Below are 17,552 nucleotides of genomic sequence, written 5' to 3'. Positions count from 1 at the left end.
GGATTTTCATGTCATAATCTAGAAGTGTGGGCCCATCTAGATGTTGCTGGTAAAAAAAGGGAACACAGGGGAAGCCTTCTCTGTGTGTAGCTGTATAGCTTAGTGGTGAGTAATTTCTTACGCCTTAATGGAGACGTGACTAAAAGATGAATAGTGGAGCAGTGTTTTGGCAGCATTAGTTCTGCTGTGTGAGGTTCTAAAAGGGTGAAAGGTTGACTGGAGCATTACCTCTGTTCAGAGCCCCATGGCTACATCCGTGCTGTGAATAAAATGGACAGGACACAGGCACAGAGCACTGTCAATAGGGTATTGTGATTAGCTTGTTCCCTGTGCCAAGAGGGCACGCGCATCAAGCAGGGATCTTCCTCCTGCAAACAGTGCAGTGATAGCCCAGAGCTGGTTCCCAGGAACACTGTCCAAATACCACCTGCAATGAAAGTGCTGTCAGAGGATGGGGCTTGGGACCTTTTCCAAGGTACAGAGTCAGAGAGATTTGTGTTAAGCTGGGGCTGTGATGTTATAGGGTTTCTGCATTGTCTGTTTTGCAGTAAATCCTGAGTGATTTAAGCAAATAAGAGAAGTTAGAGCTGGTCTGAAGACCGCCTCAGCTCACAGAGCAGTATGGGAGGACCAAGTAGCAAAGCAGGATAGCTTTATCTTACCTTAAATCTCTCTTTTCATTTTTTTTCTCCAGTTTCTGAGCTGTAAGTGTGAGCTCCTTTGTCAGCCTGTCTCTGTTCAAAGGTATCATGAAAAGTGCATGGTGGCTGCTCTGTAATTTGGAGTACTGTAGAGAGATTATTCTGTGTATACAGAACTGTAGAATGGCCCGAGTCAGAGGACAACTTTATAGACCATCTACTTCCACTGCCCCTATCATGGGCAGGGACACCTACCTCTAGACCAGGTTGCTGAAAAGCCCCTTTCAACCTGGCCTGGAACACTTCCCAGGGGTGAGGCACCCACAACTTCCCTGGAAAAACCTGTTCCACTGTTTCACTACTCTCATTGTAAAAGATATCTTCCTTATATTCAATGTAAATTTGCCCTCTTTCAGTGGAAAACTTGCCACTTTTCCTGTCACTACAAGCCCTTGTGAAAAGTCTCTCTGCATCTTTCATTATAGGCCCCCCTTCAAATACTGAAAGTCTGTAATAAGGTTTTCCCCAAGCCTTCTTTTCTCCAGGCTGAACAACCCTGACTCTTTCCTGTGGAATTACTGCCCAGTGGCAGAAAAGTATCACAGCTTTAGAAAACCAATCTCCTTATACTTCAGGGACAATGCAATACCTTCTCAGATGTGATTACTTTTCTTGAGCTTTTTAGCTAGTGATTTAAGGGAGTAGAGATGCTGGACCTTGGAATGTGTAGATGAGTATCCCATTTCGGGGTGAGTGGTTGAGTGGAGGAGGTAGTAAAAAGAGTTTATAGTCTCTGGTAAGCAAGAGCAAGTTTCTAGGTAAGGCAAATATTCCTACTCAATGCTTTCTTGAACTAGAGGATCATTCTGTTTAGACCCAGTAATTTTCCACTGGTTACAAGCTCCTCAAAGGACAGAACCACAGGTAACAAGCCCTGTATTATTAAGTTTCTGTTCTCTTTGGCTATTTTAATGTTGACTTTCTCATTTGATCTCTTCTGAACCATCTAGGAAAGCTTAAGGTCACCGAAGGCAAGGAAAGTACTTGTACTCTTTGTCTCAGCATCGCTCCCAGGCAGCTCTCCAAGTCCTTCACTACTGTTTTTTTGTGGCTAACAAAGCTGACTGATATTAAGGCATGCTAATTGTGTTTCTATATATTGCTTCCAAAGTCTCGTGAGTGAAGTTTACTTTGAGCTGATCAGTTTTGCATGGTTTCAGCTAAGTCACAGAAGCTTTTAGCTATCCTGTGAGACAGCTAACTCCTCCTAACCCTTTCTGGAGGCTGCAAGGCAGTATTCGGTCAGTTATGAACTCTTGTGATAACTGATGTGTCTCCTACTCTTTATGATTACACAAAGTCATGTGCAAAGGAGGAATAAACTGTCAGTACTTCTAGCCCTCTGCTGCGATATCACAAGCACAGAGAACATACTTCTTGAAAGCACTCAAGAAGGAGAACACGGCACAGCGTTGTTACAGAAAGAAATGTGATGAACAGAGCTTTTTAGTAAATACCACCTACACTGGCCTTTATACAAAACTGGAATCAGCAGAACAGAATGAATAAGATCTAATCTCCCACCTTGTCCTGCCATTCCAGTCCCATGTGCCTACACAAATATTCTGGCCCTGCTGAAAACCACCCCTAACTCTCGCTTCTGTAGCCAGCCTGTAATTTGAAAGCGAGGACTCCCCTACTGGTGTTTCAGAAAAAGAATAGTTGTGTGAGAGCTGGTGTGTATTTTCAGACAGTGGGTCACCCTAGAGGGTTGAAAAGTGATCCTAGGAAGTGTTCCCTTTTGCTGTCTGAAGCCATACTGTCCCAGATTGTCACTATGCCCTTAGCTAATTAACTTGCTCTTGGCAGGTCAGCTGTTGATTCTGCTGTGCTAAATTAATAAATATTGGCTCATTTCCACTTTTTCTTACTAACTGGAATGACTAGGATGACATTGTCTCCATTGCAGGCCAATTTAAGTGAATCAAGCACAAGTTTTGTAGCAAAACCAGCATTTCCAGAAAAATTGTTTTACTGTTTCTTAATTATCATTTCAGAGAGAATGAGCAGAGGTGGGGATGGTTCTGTGTATGAGAGATCTGATTATGATGATGTTCTCAAGCTCCAAACTTATCTTTTAGTTTTGAGGCCCTGAAGTACAGCTGCTTCATGATTTCACAGTTATGGCAACTGTAATTGTTTTAGTGATAACTGAGGTTGTTGTTGAACCATATACATGCTTTAGTGATATAAAAAGCAGAATCTCAAGAACTGGTAATACTGAAATTTTACAAATGTCTGAACATGCCCAGCTTCAACTGAAGCCAGTAAAGAATCTGAATGCTGTATGTTCTGTAGGGCGATGAAATTGATTTTTAAAGTAGTGTTCCAATGGTAAGCAGATTGCTCTTCATAAAGTCAGTGGGGAGAGCACACTCTAGTGCAACAAAGGATGTAGATGGGTAAGTGTTATGGAATATTGTGCAATTGCAGCCACTTATCTGCAGCTCAGAGGAATTCAGAAATGTGAAGAACGTGGCCTGCATGCCTGTTTTTCCTGTTTGTTCCCTCGTGAAGCAGAGACGCTGGCCTCTGCTGGAGCCCTGTTGGCATTGCATGTGACAGGACTGATGAGGAGCCGCGTCCACCTGGAAATAACCCTTTTGTAACTGTCTGTCACTTTCTAGGTAACACTCGGCTGCACTTTCTGGTCCTGGTGACAGGCTGTACGTCGGTGGGAAAAATCCTGGACGCTGAAGTTTACAAAATTACTGCAACAGATTTCTGTCCTCTCCAGGAAGAAACCAAGGAAGATGAGCGCGTTACTGCCTTGAAGAAAATACTGAACTCTGGGATGTTCTATTTCTCCTGGCCTAATGCAGGCTCAAACTTTGACCTGACTGTGCGGGCTCAGAAGCAGGGTGATAACAACTATGAATCTGGTAACTCGTTCTTCTGGTTAGTACTGCATGTTATACCTGAGTCTTCTGTTGTCCCCACCTGTATCTCATTGGTCAGACATTCTCCAAAGGAAATGAACATGTGCATTTCAAGTGCGTTTCAAGTCTACCTCCTTTCATTTCATGGACATGTCCTTTTAGGGGGCAGGTGGCTTTAATGAATTCATGGTAATTTGTGTTTAAGAAAAATTATTCTGATAGTGAAGGTGCAATTATAAAATGACATTTTATGCTTCAAAGGGGGAAATGCAAGATATATATTGCTCATACTACAGAAACATCTCTCTATATGTCATGAATAGTTTTCCCTGCAGTCCTTTTCAATAATTTTCTTTAAAGCTATCTAATGGAAACCTGCCCTTGAGCTGTTCATAAATCCCATCATTTGCACTGAAGTATCTGTTATTTTTAAAACTATGTGTTTAAATTCTGTAGTTTATTGTTTCAGTGATGTGCACTAGTTGTTTCAGTAATGTGCACTAGTTGAAAACATCAATATGTTTACAACTCAGTGCAAACATAAGTTGCAAAAAAGAAAACTCCTGTGATACACTGCTCTGTGCTTTTTACTTTCTTGTGCTTATAAAGCAAAGAAAAATTATCTCGTATTGTGGTAAGTACTGGTTGAGGGGAAAGGAGACAACACAATGCTGGGTTGATGTAATTCAGTTTGTTTGCTTTGCAAGTTTTGGCATAATGCTTGCATTTCTATACCCTTCCTCACTCCCGCCCCCTTCTTTTTAGACAAAAAGTCACACAGCAGGCATAGCTGTTCTGGAAATAAATGAGGGTTTGATGTAGGTGGAAAATAACTGGCAGGGGTAAATGTGGATATGCTGCTACAATGTGCAGTGAGGCTTGTGGCCCAAAGTAGGTGAATATCAAATAAGCAAAAAAGTTAATAATGGGTGATAAATTAACATGAGAGAGCAGTTCAGTTAGGCTAAATAATCGTTCTAGCTATGATGTGATTTTGACTGGTAAGATCTAGTGGTTTAAAACTGAAGAAAGATACATAATAAATACTTGCTTTCAACTGTGCTAATGATGCATATCACACCAAATGCTCACCAAGCATTGTTAAGTCAGACACATGACTTAGAAATGAGTTGTACTCATTGTACATTGTTCATTGGAGTTGTACTCCAATAATGAGACTGCTAAGATGGCAATATCCCATAATAACGAAACAACATTTAAAGCAATTCTTCTTCCCTCTATTGTCTTTTGAAACTTTTCCTCTTGGAAGATAAGTATATTTGAACTTTCATTCTTTGCTGCTTCTGGCTAATCTAGAAGTAAATTCTGAAGGGTTTCCATTCTCCAATATGTTGTAGAACAGGGAAAGTGGTGACAGTGTCACATTAATGACAAAAAGATGTTCCAAAGAAAATTTATCCTGGGAAATTTCAAACAATAGATGATTGAGGAAAGTAAACAATGAGACAAATAGTTATACAATGAAAGTGTAAGATGACCTTAGTTATAGGCAATACAAACTGCCTGTTTAATGAACTGCAACAACAACAAAAAATTTGCCTGAGTGAGGACTTCCTTTGTGAGTAGAACTGGGAGAAGGAGGTGGAACAGACAGCAAAAATTGTTTTAGAGCTGCTTTTTCTGTTACATATTTAGATTAAAAATGTAACAATACCTTGCACCTTTTCCAGTAAATGCTGTACTCTAAAAGAACAACTCTTTGGGGGTTTCACTCTCTTTTACAGATCCTCTATTGAGCAATGCATGGTCATAAAAAGTATTTTCCTGGCCCTCCTATGTGACTAAAGGCACATTTTAAAACATGAAATAAAGAAAAACATCAAATAGAAGAGGCTAGTATCATTGTTAACTAGACATGACAAGTTTTGTGTTGATCTTGAAGGTTAGAACAGATGTTCCTCTTCATTTTAGTAGTACTTTTTGCAATATCTCCAGTGACTTACAGATCCAGTTGCTGCTTGGATTTTTTTTTTCTGAAAATCCTGGTAGATTTTGAACCAGTTCTTCATCCCGTAGTGAATGCTAAGGTCCAAAAAAAGTAATTATCTTGACAACACTGTACTTTATGAAAAGATTACTAAATATAAATTTCTGGAGCTGAAAGAAGTGACATTTGCATCTGAATTCATAAGACAGGTACAAGATATAAAGACAGCAGCCTGATGGTAGCTGTGTAGTTAAAATTTGCCATGTTCAGTTCACTGTAGTAGTTCACAAGGGTTTCTTCCCGATATTTCCTGGGTTTGGGTAGAGATAAGGTACAGCAGAAAAGGGGTCATAAAACATTAATTGATTGAATTAGTGATTGTTGTCAGGTGGCACCCATGTCTGTCTGTTTGTTTGGTTCAGTAATGTGTCTGTATGTTGTTGAACCTTTCAGGAACCAGCTATTGCATGTGCCCTTCAAACACTACCAGGTGAACTGCTCTGACTGGCTGCTGAAAGTGGTCTGTGGAGTCGTGGACATTCGCACTGTTTATGCTTCCCACAAGAAGGCGAAAGCCTGCCTCATCTCTCGCATCAGCTGCGAGCGAGCTGGTGTCCGCTTCCACGTCCGAGGTGTCAATGATGATGGACATGTGTCTAACTTTGTTGAAACAGAGCAGGTAAGTGGATGTATCCAATGGCTTTGCATAATTTAGTCCACTCATGTTAATTGGGGCAGAATTTTCAATGAGAATTAAAGGAACTCAGCAAGTTTTTTTTTTCAAGAATATTTAAAATATTATTGCATGGCAGATCTGTTTGTTCTTGTCCATTAAGCATTTCTTTGCAATCTTTTTCTCTGTTTCTGACTTTTTCATTCACACGGTTTTCACAAACACTTCATTTTTTTTCCTGAGTGTGAAAGTCTGGCCATCTGATGCTGTAGTGAAATGTAGACAAGGGTTTTTAAACCATTCAGGAAGGTGTCTAGCAAAGGTGCTGGGACCTCATATTTGACTAGTAAAGTTCACTGTCAAATCATCTTTCTCTAGTAGAAAAAATGTTGAAAAAAATAACATCTTCTCAGAGTCAGCCAAATTCCAATTCAACTAATTTTGGAGCAAACTGCTTTTATATTCCCCATTGCTTTGTGGAGGATTCTCTCCAATGTGTGGTGGTATGACAGTTTTTATACATACGTGGTAAAAGCCTCATTTCCAGCTGATGCTGAGACAAATTATGTGTATGAAATGTATTCAGCAGGCTCAGTGCATTGGGAGATACAGATATGTCTGCTTACTGGAAAGTGGAGTTTTCCTCTGGAACCTGGGGACAGAAAAAGGGAGATCTGCCATTTTAAGTGATACCTCGTACATTCTGCTATTTTATTTTAGTATCTTCTTATGAATATTATTGCAAAGCACTAATCCTGCTACTCAGGATTTGAAGAATGTTCTCTTGCTGAAATGCAGGGGAAATAAAGCGTTAGAAAGGGTTGTCAGTTTTTTTTCAGTGAGTCTCACATTTGTGGCACTGCACTTAGCAGATGACTTATGGGAAGTACTTCTGCTATCCTGCTCACTAGGTGGATCAGAAGTAACTCATTTTATTTTGTTATATTCCTGGAGTACATTATGTTGCAAATTATTAGCATGAAAAATAAGGTGGCCTTTGCATTCCAGCAGAAAACCTGCAGATTGGCTCCTGGTGAGTGGCAAAACAGTGCTTGATTACTTATGCTTCCCTTCCCTAGGTCTGGGTCAGGCTCTTCATGGGAATTGCTGCGCTTTGTTCCAGTTCAGCCAGATGCTGAAGTGGGGAGACTGAAGGCTTTTGAGTGTTTTTTTTACAACTGGATAAGCAAAAGTGCAAGAGTGAAATGGCTTTAGGGTGAAAGGCTTGTGCAGGTTCAAAATTATAACAAGAGTTTGCAGTTTTAAAGGGTTGTGTGTTTTTGTTTGGTTTCAAAAACCAAAGTAAAGAAGGAAAAGAAAGTTGCTGTTACTAATAGTGCTAAACACTAGTTTTACCAAGCTGCATGTCCTAAGAAAACAAAGTTGGGCTAACCACTAGGATGCCTGAGATCCAGTTCAAGCTGGCATCCCCTTGCCATTAGGAAGGAAGAGTCCAAGAATAAACTCTCTCCTACTTTCATAGTAAACGGCTGACTAATCTCCTGTGAGGTAATATCTTGGCTGAATAACATTTTGTTTCCATTTGCTGGAGTCTGTACAGTAGAATGGCATGTTGGCTATGTGCTTTTATGGATAAATAGCACCCTAGGATTCTGAAAACCCAGGACTTTTCCCCTCTTTGCAGGAATTGCTTCTAACATTTTTCTGTTTTTAGAAGAGGAAGAAACAATTAATCTTATCTCCAGGCAGCTCTTTTATGCATAGATCGTATGCTTTTGTCTCCCACTGAGTTAGCCTTGTGGCATTTCAGCTCTGCAATGAGTCATTTTTTGTGGGCTCACTTAACTTCTGTGACTCAGTGTTTGAGAAGAAGGGGGAAAAAGTAAAATACCTTCACTTTTCCTTTAAAAGAAATAACAACTTCTAGTATATCTTTAAGCTTTTTGGTTATTTGGCTTGTGTCTTTATGAAGAAAGAAGAAAGAAAATATCATAGGAAACAAGGAAAAACAAAATTAAGGGAAAATAAGGCAATCCCTTCAATGTGTACTTTCAGATTTGCTGACAAATATTTTGTATAGGATGGTAGCCCTTTCTACTTGCAGTGCTTGCAGTATTGCAGTTAATTCTCAAGCAGCTTTTAAATCAGTCTCTCTTTCTCAGTTGTAGCTTAAATGTTTCCCTTCACCTTTTCTTCCACCCCTAGTAATCTTTTGAAGTTGAGACTGTGTTGCATTTTTGTAATTCTTTTCTTCTGATAGCTTTGAGGAGCTAGAAATGCTTTCTTCATTTTGTTTGTGTGCCTGTTACTGTTTATATTTTAGCTCTTCTCCCAGTTATCCTCCAGAGTTATGCTAAAATCTTAGTATGTGGATTACAAGGAATAATTCTAATTAACCAAATACAAATAAATGGTTTCAGTTTTTTCCCCTTCATGGAATTGTTCAGTAAAGAAAATTGAAACCTTGAGAAAGCATTAAAAGGAAATACCATTAATTTGAATTAACCTTCCCTTTCTTCCAGTTTCAGAAAAAAATGTCAGACGTGGATTAAGGAAAATTATCCCTATTTCACAATACCTCCTAGACTGTGTTGGATAGCTGTCCAGGAGAGGAATGGATGCAATCATGTGGTTGATTTATTTTCTGGATCAAGTTTTAGTATGACCCCAGGCAAGGCAAAAAGGATTATTTTGGCAAATATATCCTTGGGTCCCATGGTCTGAGCTAAAGGCACTCACAGAGAGGTATGTTTAGGCCATCTGCTGTCCGTGCTTTTTGTGTGGCAGAGCTGGGGATCCCCCAATAAGCCATCTGAGTATCCATTTCATCAGGGACTGTGTCTCTGTGTAGTGAATTTTGCTGTTTGAAGTTGTGACTGGGTGATTATTATTTCTCATGAAGCTGAGTGATAGAGATTAGTGAATAAATTATTCCAAGCAATAAATGGGCACAGCATGCTGGGATTAGAACACCAGTTCTAATGTTTGAATATTTGCTTCTTGCCCAGAAGCTTTCTAGCAGTACCTGTGCATGAAGCTTGTTTACCAGGAAAGATCCTTGGATCGCAGGGGCAAGGTCTGGCCCTATGCAACGGAAGAGAAAGATAGAAAAATGTCCCATGGAACTGTCAATACTATCACCCTTGATCCTGAGTTGGAGAAAGAGACCACAAAGAGAGTCTAAGACCACAGAAGCTGAAAGACAAACATGGCAAATTCTAACACCAGAGGTCAGCCAAGTAATCTACTGTTAAGGCAAATAGGTCTTCCACATGGGTTAACTATCCCTTTACTACAATGCTGTCTGATGGGAACCTGGTCTGAAAGTTCATGCAGCTCACTGGGTTGGATTGTAGTATGGGCCAGAACTCTTGAGATTAATGAAGTAGTCCTCAAGTGTTTTGAGGATTTGGTAGGAATTACCATTCTCCCTGGGGTACATAGGCACCAACTTGCTGTCATTTTGGATCTAAGACAAGAGATAAGACTCCACAAAGACAGAGATCTAGCAGTATATATAAATCCTAATGACCAAGTGTTGTCCAAAAAGTAACTGATTGTTGTTAAACTCCTAGAGAAAAACCAGTATGATCTTCTTGTCCATGAGAAAAGGAAAACAGAGGACAAGAAAATTCTGGACATAAGGCATTTCACTTTTATTTAAGTTTCTTTTCTTTATTTAAGTTTTCTTTTCTTAAAGAACTTCATCTTTTGTCTAGTACCTTAGAATAAGGGAAATGGCTCTACTAGAGGACAGGGTAATAAAGTCAAAACTAGAACAAAAAAGTGGGACAGTGCTTGTAGAAAACATAACATTGTGCACAAAAACTGATCAAGGCTGTGAAGAATATGAGAAAAGAAACTTGTCCAGGCATAAGCAATGAAGTTGTAATCTTTTCTTTATGAGTGTAATTTCAATCTAAATATATTATCAGTGCTTATTTAAGATTTTAGCAAATAGGATTTCTTACAGTGTATGTGGCTGCTAAGATTATGTGCATTCCTGATCTGGAAAACTGTTTTAGTCTTTAAACCTGCTTTCTTAACAAGTCTGCTGGTAGGAAGTCTGTTGCCACTAATATTGTAAGATCAAGAGACGTGTACACTAAAAGGCAGTGTCAGGATCAAGGGTCATGCTCCTTGGAGTGGTGAATGAAGGATGGTGGGTATTACTGAAACTGAGGGAAGATTTGCACAGTTATAATGCTTAATGAAATGGTTAGAGTCTGTTTAGGAAGGAATGACTGGCAGAAAAGTCATTTTATTGAGTCTCCCGCTCATTAAAAAAATATTAGGTCTTTTTCCAACTCGCTGGCGGCTTGGAAGAAAATAATTTTGGATTCATCTGGGTCATGAGAATGAGGTGAAAGGATTGTGAAAGACCAGAGAATTGCTCCAGAGAACAGAATGGTGAGCCCTGTAAGCGAACAGGAAAAAAAAAAAAAAACTTTCTTGTGAATGACTGTGTTGGAGAGGCTGTGCTCCCAGTTCAAAAACCTCATCTAATTTCTAAAAGCTACATGGCAACATACATAAAAAATGTCAGTTTCTTTAAAATGTTCTGCCATCATAGGAGAGTCCTGTATTAGACCTCAGCTTCACAGAAGATCCCCCAGACCACCACCTCAAGGTTTAGGCATCCTGTTTAGGTTACAGGAATGACCAAATAATTTGAATATTTTGGTTGTTGTTCAGTTCTCCAAATGGACAGCTTAATAGAGCAGAAAACAGAAGAGGTAATGGGTCAAAACCACTGAACAGAAAATATGAGTGGAACTGGTAACAAACATCTGTTAACTCACTAATAATTGGAAACAGAGGATCTGTTAATGCAGAAATAAATGTTTGGTCAGTGTTTTTCTTCTGTATGTGGCAGGAAGAAGGTAGGTTATATGTTCATGGTCTGTAACTGAGGAAATACTTCCCATTTAAACTGTTACTCAGAAGGATGTTAAACTGCAGGTACTGAATTAGAATTACTATCTGTTAGTCAGTGGGTCTAGAGATTTACAGCTGGATGTCTGAAAGAGCTGGTCAAAGAAATACTGGAGTTGTCAGTTTTGCAGTTAGGTGTAGAAACAGGGAGTTCCCAGAATAATGTAAAGAAAATTGATCCTCTGGAGCAAGCTGTTTGAGTGGCCACCTTGTACTTCAGGTAAAGCTTTGCCTGTATTTTTCATCATTAGATGTTTCATTTCTACTCATTAATTGCTAAGATGATGATTGTTGTCAAAATTTTAAGTAGGCCAGTCCTGAATATTTTTTTGCACAGATTCAGGTTCTGATATTCATTTAGTATTAGTCAGGATAATGCTGGGACTGTAGTAGTGCTATTAATTTGCGAGAGTGAGCTTCTTTGGGTCCATGTCTGTGAGTGAAAAGATGATTCAGTGTGTAGAAGTCTCTGACTCATCTTGGCATGACCTATCTCAGGGAGAATGTGATAAAGAGGAAGAAGGTGGGGCTGCTTATTCCTCTCATAGTCCAGCTGCAGGAGGAATGATCTCTTCTGAGCACAAATGTTCAAAAAGAAAAGGCACACTAGTGTGTTGCCATGGAAATTAACTCCTGCACTCAGGTGCCAATAATGTTCAGAAAACTTTACTGTGAGAACATGTTTTAGAGCCACATTGCTCAAACTGTGACACAGGCCTTGCAAGAAAGCTTCTCTGAGCAGTCCCTCTCTTGCAGAGGGTTGTGCTAGAATGGAATGTAACAGAGAAAAGGATTCTTAATGCTTTGGTGAGAAGTTAAAAAGATAGAAACATAGTTTTGCGCTAGGTCTGGGCTGACTATCCTTCTAGCATTGACATTGTGTCCATGATGAAGCCACTTGAATCATCTTAGTGAAATGGGGACAGTTTCAGGTGCTCTGCAAAAATATGGTACATATTAGATGTTTTGTCACCAATTTTATCTAAATACCTCTTCTTTTTTCACACATGTAGCTCTAAAAACTGTACACTGATAATGCTTATGAAGATGAGAGGTCAAGGTCAGGCACTTACCTGAGCCAGCCATTGGCCATATCTAGTGGCGAATCCAAAAAGACAAAACACTTTAGAGCTGTAGAGAAATCCATTTTTATGTTCCATTCTATTTTCAGAGCTACTAGCCAGCTGGCAGCAGCTGTGCCAAATGATATGGTGTGGTGAGTGCAGCTACCTGGATAACCTGGATACCATTCCTCCCCAGGGCTGCAGAGCAGTCATTGTCATGCATGAGATAACGGAGATGTGTATGATGTGTATCATGTATCCTCCGTGGAGAGCAGCCAGGATTCCACTGCTAAGTATAGGCCAGAGGAGTGAGCTGGGCTTTGCACAGTTGCTCTGTGGTCATATTCAATCTGAAGATAGTGCCTTTTATGCTAAGTTAACATAATGTAACACTTTGATTGGGGACTGTGGGCAGGGGAAGGCAAAAGGGGAAATCAGTCTTTGTTCTTCATATGGATTTGACCCAAAATCAGCTTGTTTACAATGATCCTGAGAACACATAAAGGGAGAGTTTGAGGTCTGGTTGGGAAAGGAAGTGGAGAATTTGGAACCTCATGCTGTAAGCCCTCTGGAAAAGAAGTAGATCACATTGCTGTTCACTGTACCACAGGATGGGAGTGGCAAAGTTGCTGGTTTCACAGAGTTTTATTTGGATTCTCTGACAAGGCACAGCATGCAGTGAAATAAGAAATGGTAAATACAGCAGGAGATAAGCTTATCCCCCACCTGACATTACCCATCATCAGTCACAAGGAGCAATGACATTTTGCACAGTTAAGTTTTGTGAGAGGGACAGCAGGAGAGTATATGCCTGGTCTTTCCGAGTGTCTCCACCAGTAGATCAAATCCATCTTGATTGTGGATGAAAAATGTGGTGGTGTTTTACGTTTTCTGTTGTTTCTGGTGAGAAGTGAGTTGAATCTGCTGTGATGACATGAAAGCAAATACGTTGTGCTTTGTTCCACTGGCTGTGAGACTATGGAAAAGAGGCTGAGCGGTAAGTGGATACAGGGAGATACATGGTTTACTTTTTTTACCCTTTGAGTTCAGTGTCTTTAACTGTCACCTGATGAAGGGACCACAGACTGATAGATCTAACTGCAGAACTACTTTCCTTTATTTTGTTTTTGCAGACAATTTACTTGGATGATGATGTCTCTTCCTTTGTGCAGATCAGAGGTTCTGTTCCACTGTTTTGGGAGCAAACGGGGCTTCAGGTAAAGAAATAATCAGAAAGCCTTGCTTCTCTCTCTTGTTACTTATAATTTAGAATTAACTTTTTTTTTTTTTTTTTTTTTTAATTTGAGCTTCAAGGCTCATTCTGTGAAAGTGCTGAGCTCTTTCATTTTAGGTTTACCTTGTAGGAAATTTTGTGTGTTTAGATAAACAGAACTATATCAGACAAATGGCTATAGGTGACTGAAGTTTAACATTTTGTGTGTTTGAATGCCTCTACAGGGAACTGTTTGTAAGGGACTGTGTCCTAATGTTATAAACTGAAGTTTACAGCTATATCTTTATAGCATTTTCAGTTTTATTCCTCTGAAATGCCTGGTTGGCTTTATGATATTGACCTCCACATTATAGCTGGAGTATCTAGGGATACCAGTGCTCTATAGGAGCATGCTACCATGAAACAAAATAAACTGTCTGAATGGCATGTTTTTGGGATTTCAGTCAAAAGGGTGATAATGATCTAATCTGATCTTTTGTGAGGCAGAGATGTAGGATTTTATAATGCGATTATTGCATCAAATTTAGTGGGCTACATATGATCTGTAACTTGTAGTTTATATACAGTTGTAAGGCCAAATAAGAATCCTCCTAAGGACACTTTGCATTCTCTTAACAGAGGGATAAGCAACTGAAATGAGTGTGCACATATATTTATGTGTTTGGTAGAGAAAGTACATTGCATAACTGGTTTTTTAAGATACTTTAAAGGTTACGTGATGCTTTTTTTGATCATTAAACTAGAACCTATTTAGAGGCACTGGTTTAGCAGAAAAGGAAATGAATGAAGGATCCCCGTTGTCTTTTAACACCATCCAGTGCCATACTTGCTTCTTTTTATAAAGCAAGTCTGTCCATATGATTGTGCATGTCCTGCCCATGGTGTAGCTGTATCCAGCACTGTTGTTCTGTATGTTACAGAGCCATTGAGCATTCCCTCAAGTAATTTTGGCTAGTGGGTAATATCTCTAACTAAACATAATTTTTTATTTTTTTTAGTAGGCCTGGGTTTTTTTGCCTAATCTGGATTAGATTATGTACTCTTACTCCTTGGGTGTGAATGTACTGGCACTGGTGTTAGAAAGAATTGTAGAAACCAACCTCATGAAAAACAAATAAAGGTGATGAAGTATAGGAAGCAATGCATGATCCTATACATATTTAGGAGTGTAATTTTTGGAGAGGAAAGAAGCCCTCTGTAATAACTTTGTAACAGTAGCTACCATTCAAAAGGAACTTGAGGCTACTATTTTTGACATCCATATCAAAAGACCTGTTAGTTTGATGGTACAGAATTTCATCCTTCATATTTTTGAATCACTGTTCTGATACTTTTGAAAGAATTCAGAATACACAACCCATGGAACTGGTATAAATGCATCCCTCTCTACCAAGGCAAGGGCAGTAAGAATGCTAGGCTCACAGAATACTCATGTGAGGCAGTGAGGCAGTGTGTGCTATTTGCAAGAGGAGGCTGGCGAAGAGATGTGATTTGTTTGGCCATAAAAAGATGTGTAGGTATCCCTTTTCTTAATGGTAATTGTGTTTTCACTTGTAATTGTAAATGTTGCCTAATAAAAGCTGGGGCTTTTGTGTTAAGGATATTATATGTGGAGGTGGTTGGAGTCTATTGGAGATGTCTGGTGCTGTTAAAAAATGTTTTTCTCTGAAGGAAAAAGGGAGACATCTAGTGACTTATGACTCTAGCAGTTTAAGAAGTTTTTTCTTTTTCTTGGTCTTCTAATATTTTATTTTAGGTTGGTTCCCGCCATTTAAGGCTTAACAGAGGTCTGGAAGCCAATGCACCTGCCTTTGACAGGTAAGTTTCATTCAACTTTGGCATCAACACAGCAGCCTGGCATGTATCCAAGGTTCCAAGACATCTTTGTCTTCCTAGAAAATCTTGAGATGTGAAACATCTCTCAGATGATGTGGCAAATTCCCCAGGTGTGGCAGATTATTAAACTGGTTTACTTAATTTGGTCACTTTTTTGGGTGCTTTTTTCCTTCTTGTTTTCGTGGTAATTGAATTAATTGGGTCTTCTGGCTCATTTCTGTAAAAGTTTAGGAATACTGAGTGGTACGCAAAAGAAGTGTTTGTACAAACCTTTGCAAGCCAACAGATGGGAGTTTACACTTATGGTACACAGAATATGTGTGCTTTACCACTCTAACAGAAGTGGTTAAAGAGTAAACACTGCTTTCACTCCATTCTGGATTTGGTCTTCTCTTCATTGTTTTACTCCTACACAGAAATAGCAATGCCTTATTCTGTGACCAGTGTTGTATGATGCTATTATGCTGATGTTTTCTATTTTATACACAGATTGGCTTGTAAACATTTTTAAACCATTAAGACTCTGTTTGTCATCTGGAAACTGTAGAAAAAGACATACATTTGCTTGATTCCTTTCAATGTCTGACTAGGAAATGCTATCCTCTAAGGGTGTATTTCTACTGATATCCACGGGAACAGTACCTGAAAAGCACATGAAGAATTTGGTCTGTGGGAAATTTTCACCTTGTAAGTGCAGGTCAAGTGATTAATTTCTGTTTTGGTTTGGTTTTGGCAGATCAGGTTGTATGTTGATTTTGTGTAAGGCCTCTTTATTACCACAACTGTTAGTACACAGGACATGATTGACAGTTAATGGTTTTGCAACGCTGAAGACCCCAAACAGGGATTAGAATCTAAAGGGACTATGCACCATAACAGTTTCTGCTCCAGAGGTCCTTGGCCTACATTCTCCAAGTTTTTAAACCTCTTAAATCCTACTGAATTCAATGGCCTTTGAGACTCTTGGTCTCATGGCCATCTGGTGATAACTTGCCCTGCCAATGTCCCTAAAGCTCCATCCGTAGAGATTTGCATTCCACAACAGAGATATTTCATGTAAGAAGAAAACAGTAACTTATTCAGCATCCTCATGTACTGCCCATGGAATTGAGAGTACCTCAGGAAGGAACAACCTTTTAGTCCTGACCCTAATACAACTGGTGAGTAGCTTTCTCCTAAGAAAGGTGAATATAAGGATAAACTTGCACTATTCCTTCTTTCCCTTGTGCCAGTAAGTTAGATGAACTTAGGGATCTCTCTGCTTACCGATCTGCAAAAGACAGTCCTTTGAAAATGGGCAAGAAATAAGTGCCTGCTTATATGGAAAAGTACACTGGAATTTAACAACCTGCTACAGCTTTTTCGAGATGTTAATTTGGCCTGTTATATTTAACCATGTGAGAAATAGATAGTAATCTTGTTAGATACTTTTTCATCCTCTGTCCCTCTTCCTGAGAAATCCACAGGGAGCTTTGCTTACAGTATTCAAACAGGTGACTTGAGCTTCAGTAGTTTTGTTGTAAGGAAGCAACACTGGCAAAGAGGTAGGATTTTGATGCTGGTATTAGAAGGGTGCAACTATATGGGATGAGTTAGCATACACAAAACTGGTTACAGAATCAAGAGTGCACCGGAAAATATATTTAGCTGTGTTTCCTGAAGGCAATGCTGATGACTTCTTTCTTTTCTCCCCTTCCATGGTTTTCTGCGTAACTTATTTCTGGTTAAAGGATTTAAAGAGTAATGGCAGAAGATGTATGCTTGCTGGTTTTTGCACACTTTGCTATTACATGCTATTTTGCAGCATGTAATAAATTCTCATTTTTGTGAGTTTATTTTTCTTGTCTATTTCTATCCAGCTTTATCTTAAGTACTACTACAGTGTTGTCTGTACATGATGGAAATCAACTTTAAAATCTAATTATGTCTTGGTAAGCCAGAACAGCTTCTGCAGACCATGCATTCTAACTTGAAAAAGATATTTTGAGGGGAGAATGGATGTTTCGGCATCTGGCTAAAAGCTCTTAACTTGAGAGTCCCTAAATATCAGGCTTTGAGATTTTAGTGACATAGACCAAAAAATCCAGCCCATTTTATACTTGTCCTATTTTGTGCTTTTCCTGCAGAATCTGAGCCAGACAACTTGGCTAAAAGGACCTTTGTTCTGATACAGTGCAGCAGTTCTTAGGATTACTCATCTTCCTGCTTGATTTGAGTTCAGAGTGAAAGTCTCCATGTTGCAGTAGCTTAGAGATGTTTCAACCCTGTCATCTGTGACGTGTGTTTGGACCTCTCTGGCCTTGGCACTGGAGTTGTAGGCC

The 17,552-nt window shown here is 39.4% G+C and overlaps 1 protein-coding gene across 3 annotated transcripts in view; it reads left to right on the top strand.

Annotated features, from left to right (window-relative positions):
• Window positions 1–17,552, top strand: part of SYNJ2 (synaptojanin 2) — a 64,325-nt gene that overhangs the window by 14,438 nt on the left and 32,335 nt on the right. For 2 of the 3 annotated variants that reach the window (XM_053973407.1, XM_053973406.1), the window contains exons 3-6: window positions 3,329–3,599; window positions 5,982–6,207; window positions 13,295–13,378; window positions 15,152–15,213. In XM_053973407.1, the coding sequence (XP_053829382.1) occupies window positions 3,329–3,599; window positions 5,982–6,207; window positions 13,295–13,378; window positions 15,152–15,213 (643 nt within the window). The remainder of the gene's footprint in view (window positions 1–3,328; window positions 3,600–5,981; window positions 6,208–13,294; window positions 13,379–15,151; window positions 15,214–17,552) is intronic. The other variant, XM_053973409.1, reaches the window with a different exon arrangement.

The sequence above is a fragment of the Vidua macroura genome, chromosome 3 (genome assembly GCF_024509145.1).
Source record: "Vidua macroura isolate BioBank_ID:100142 chromosome 3, ASM2450914v1, whole genome shotgun sequence".
NCBI lineage: Eukaryota > Metazoa > Chordata > Aves > Passeriformes > Viduidae > Vidua > Vidua macroura.
Note: the sequence above shows the minus strand (reverse complement) of the source record. Positions and strands in the feature narration are given on the sequence as shown.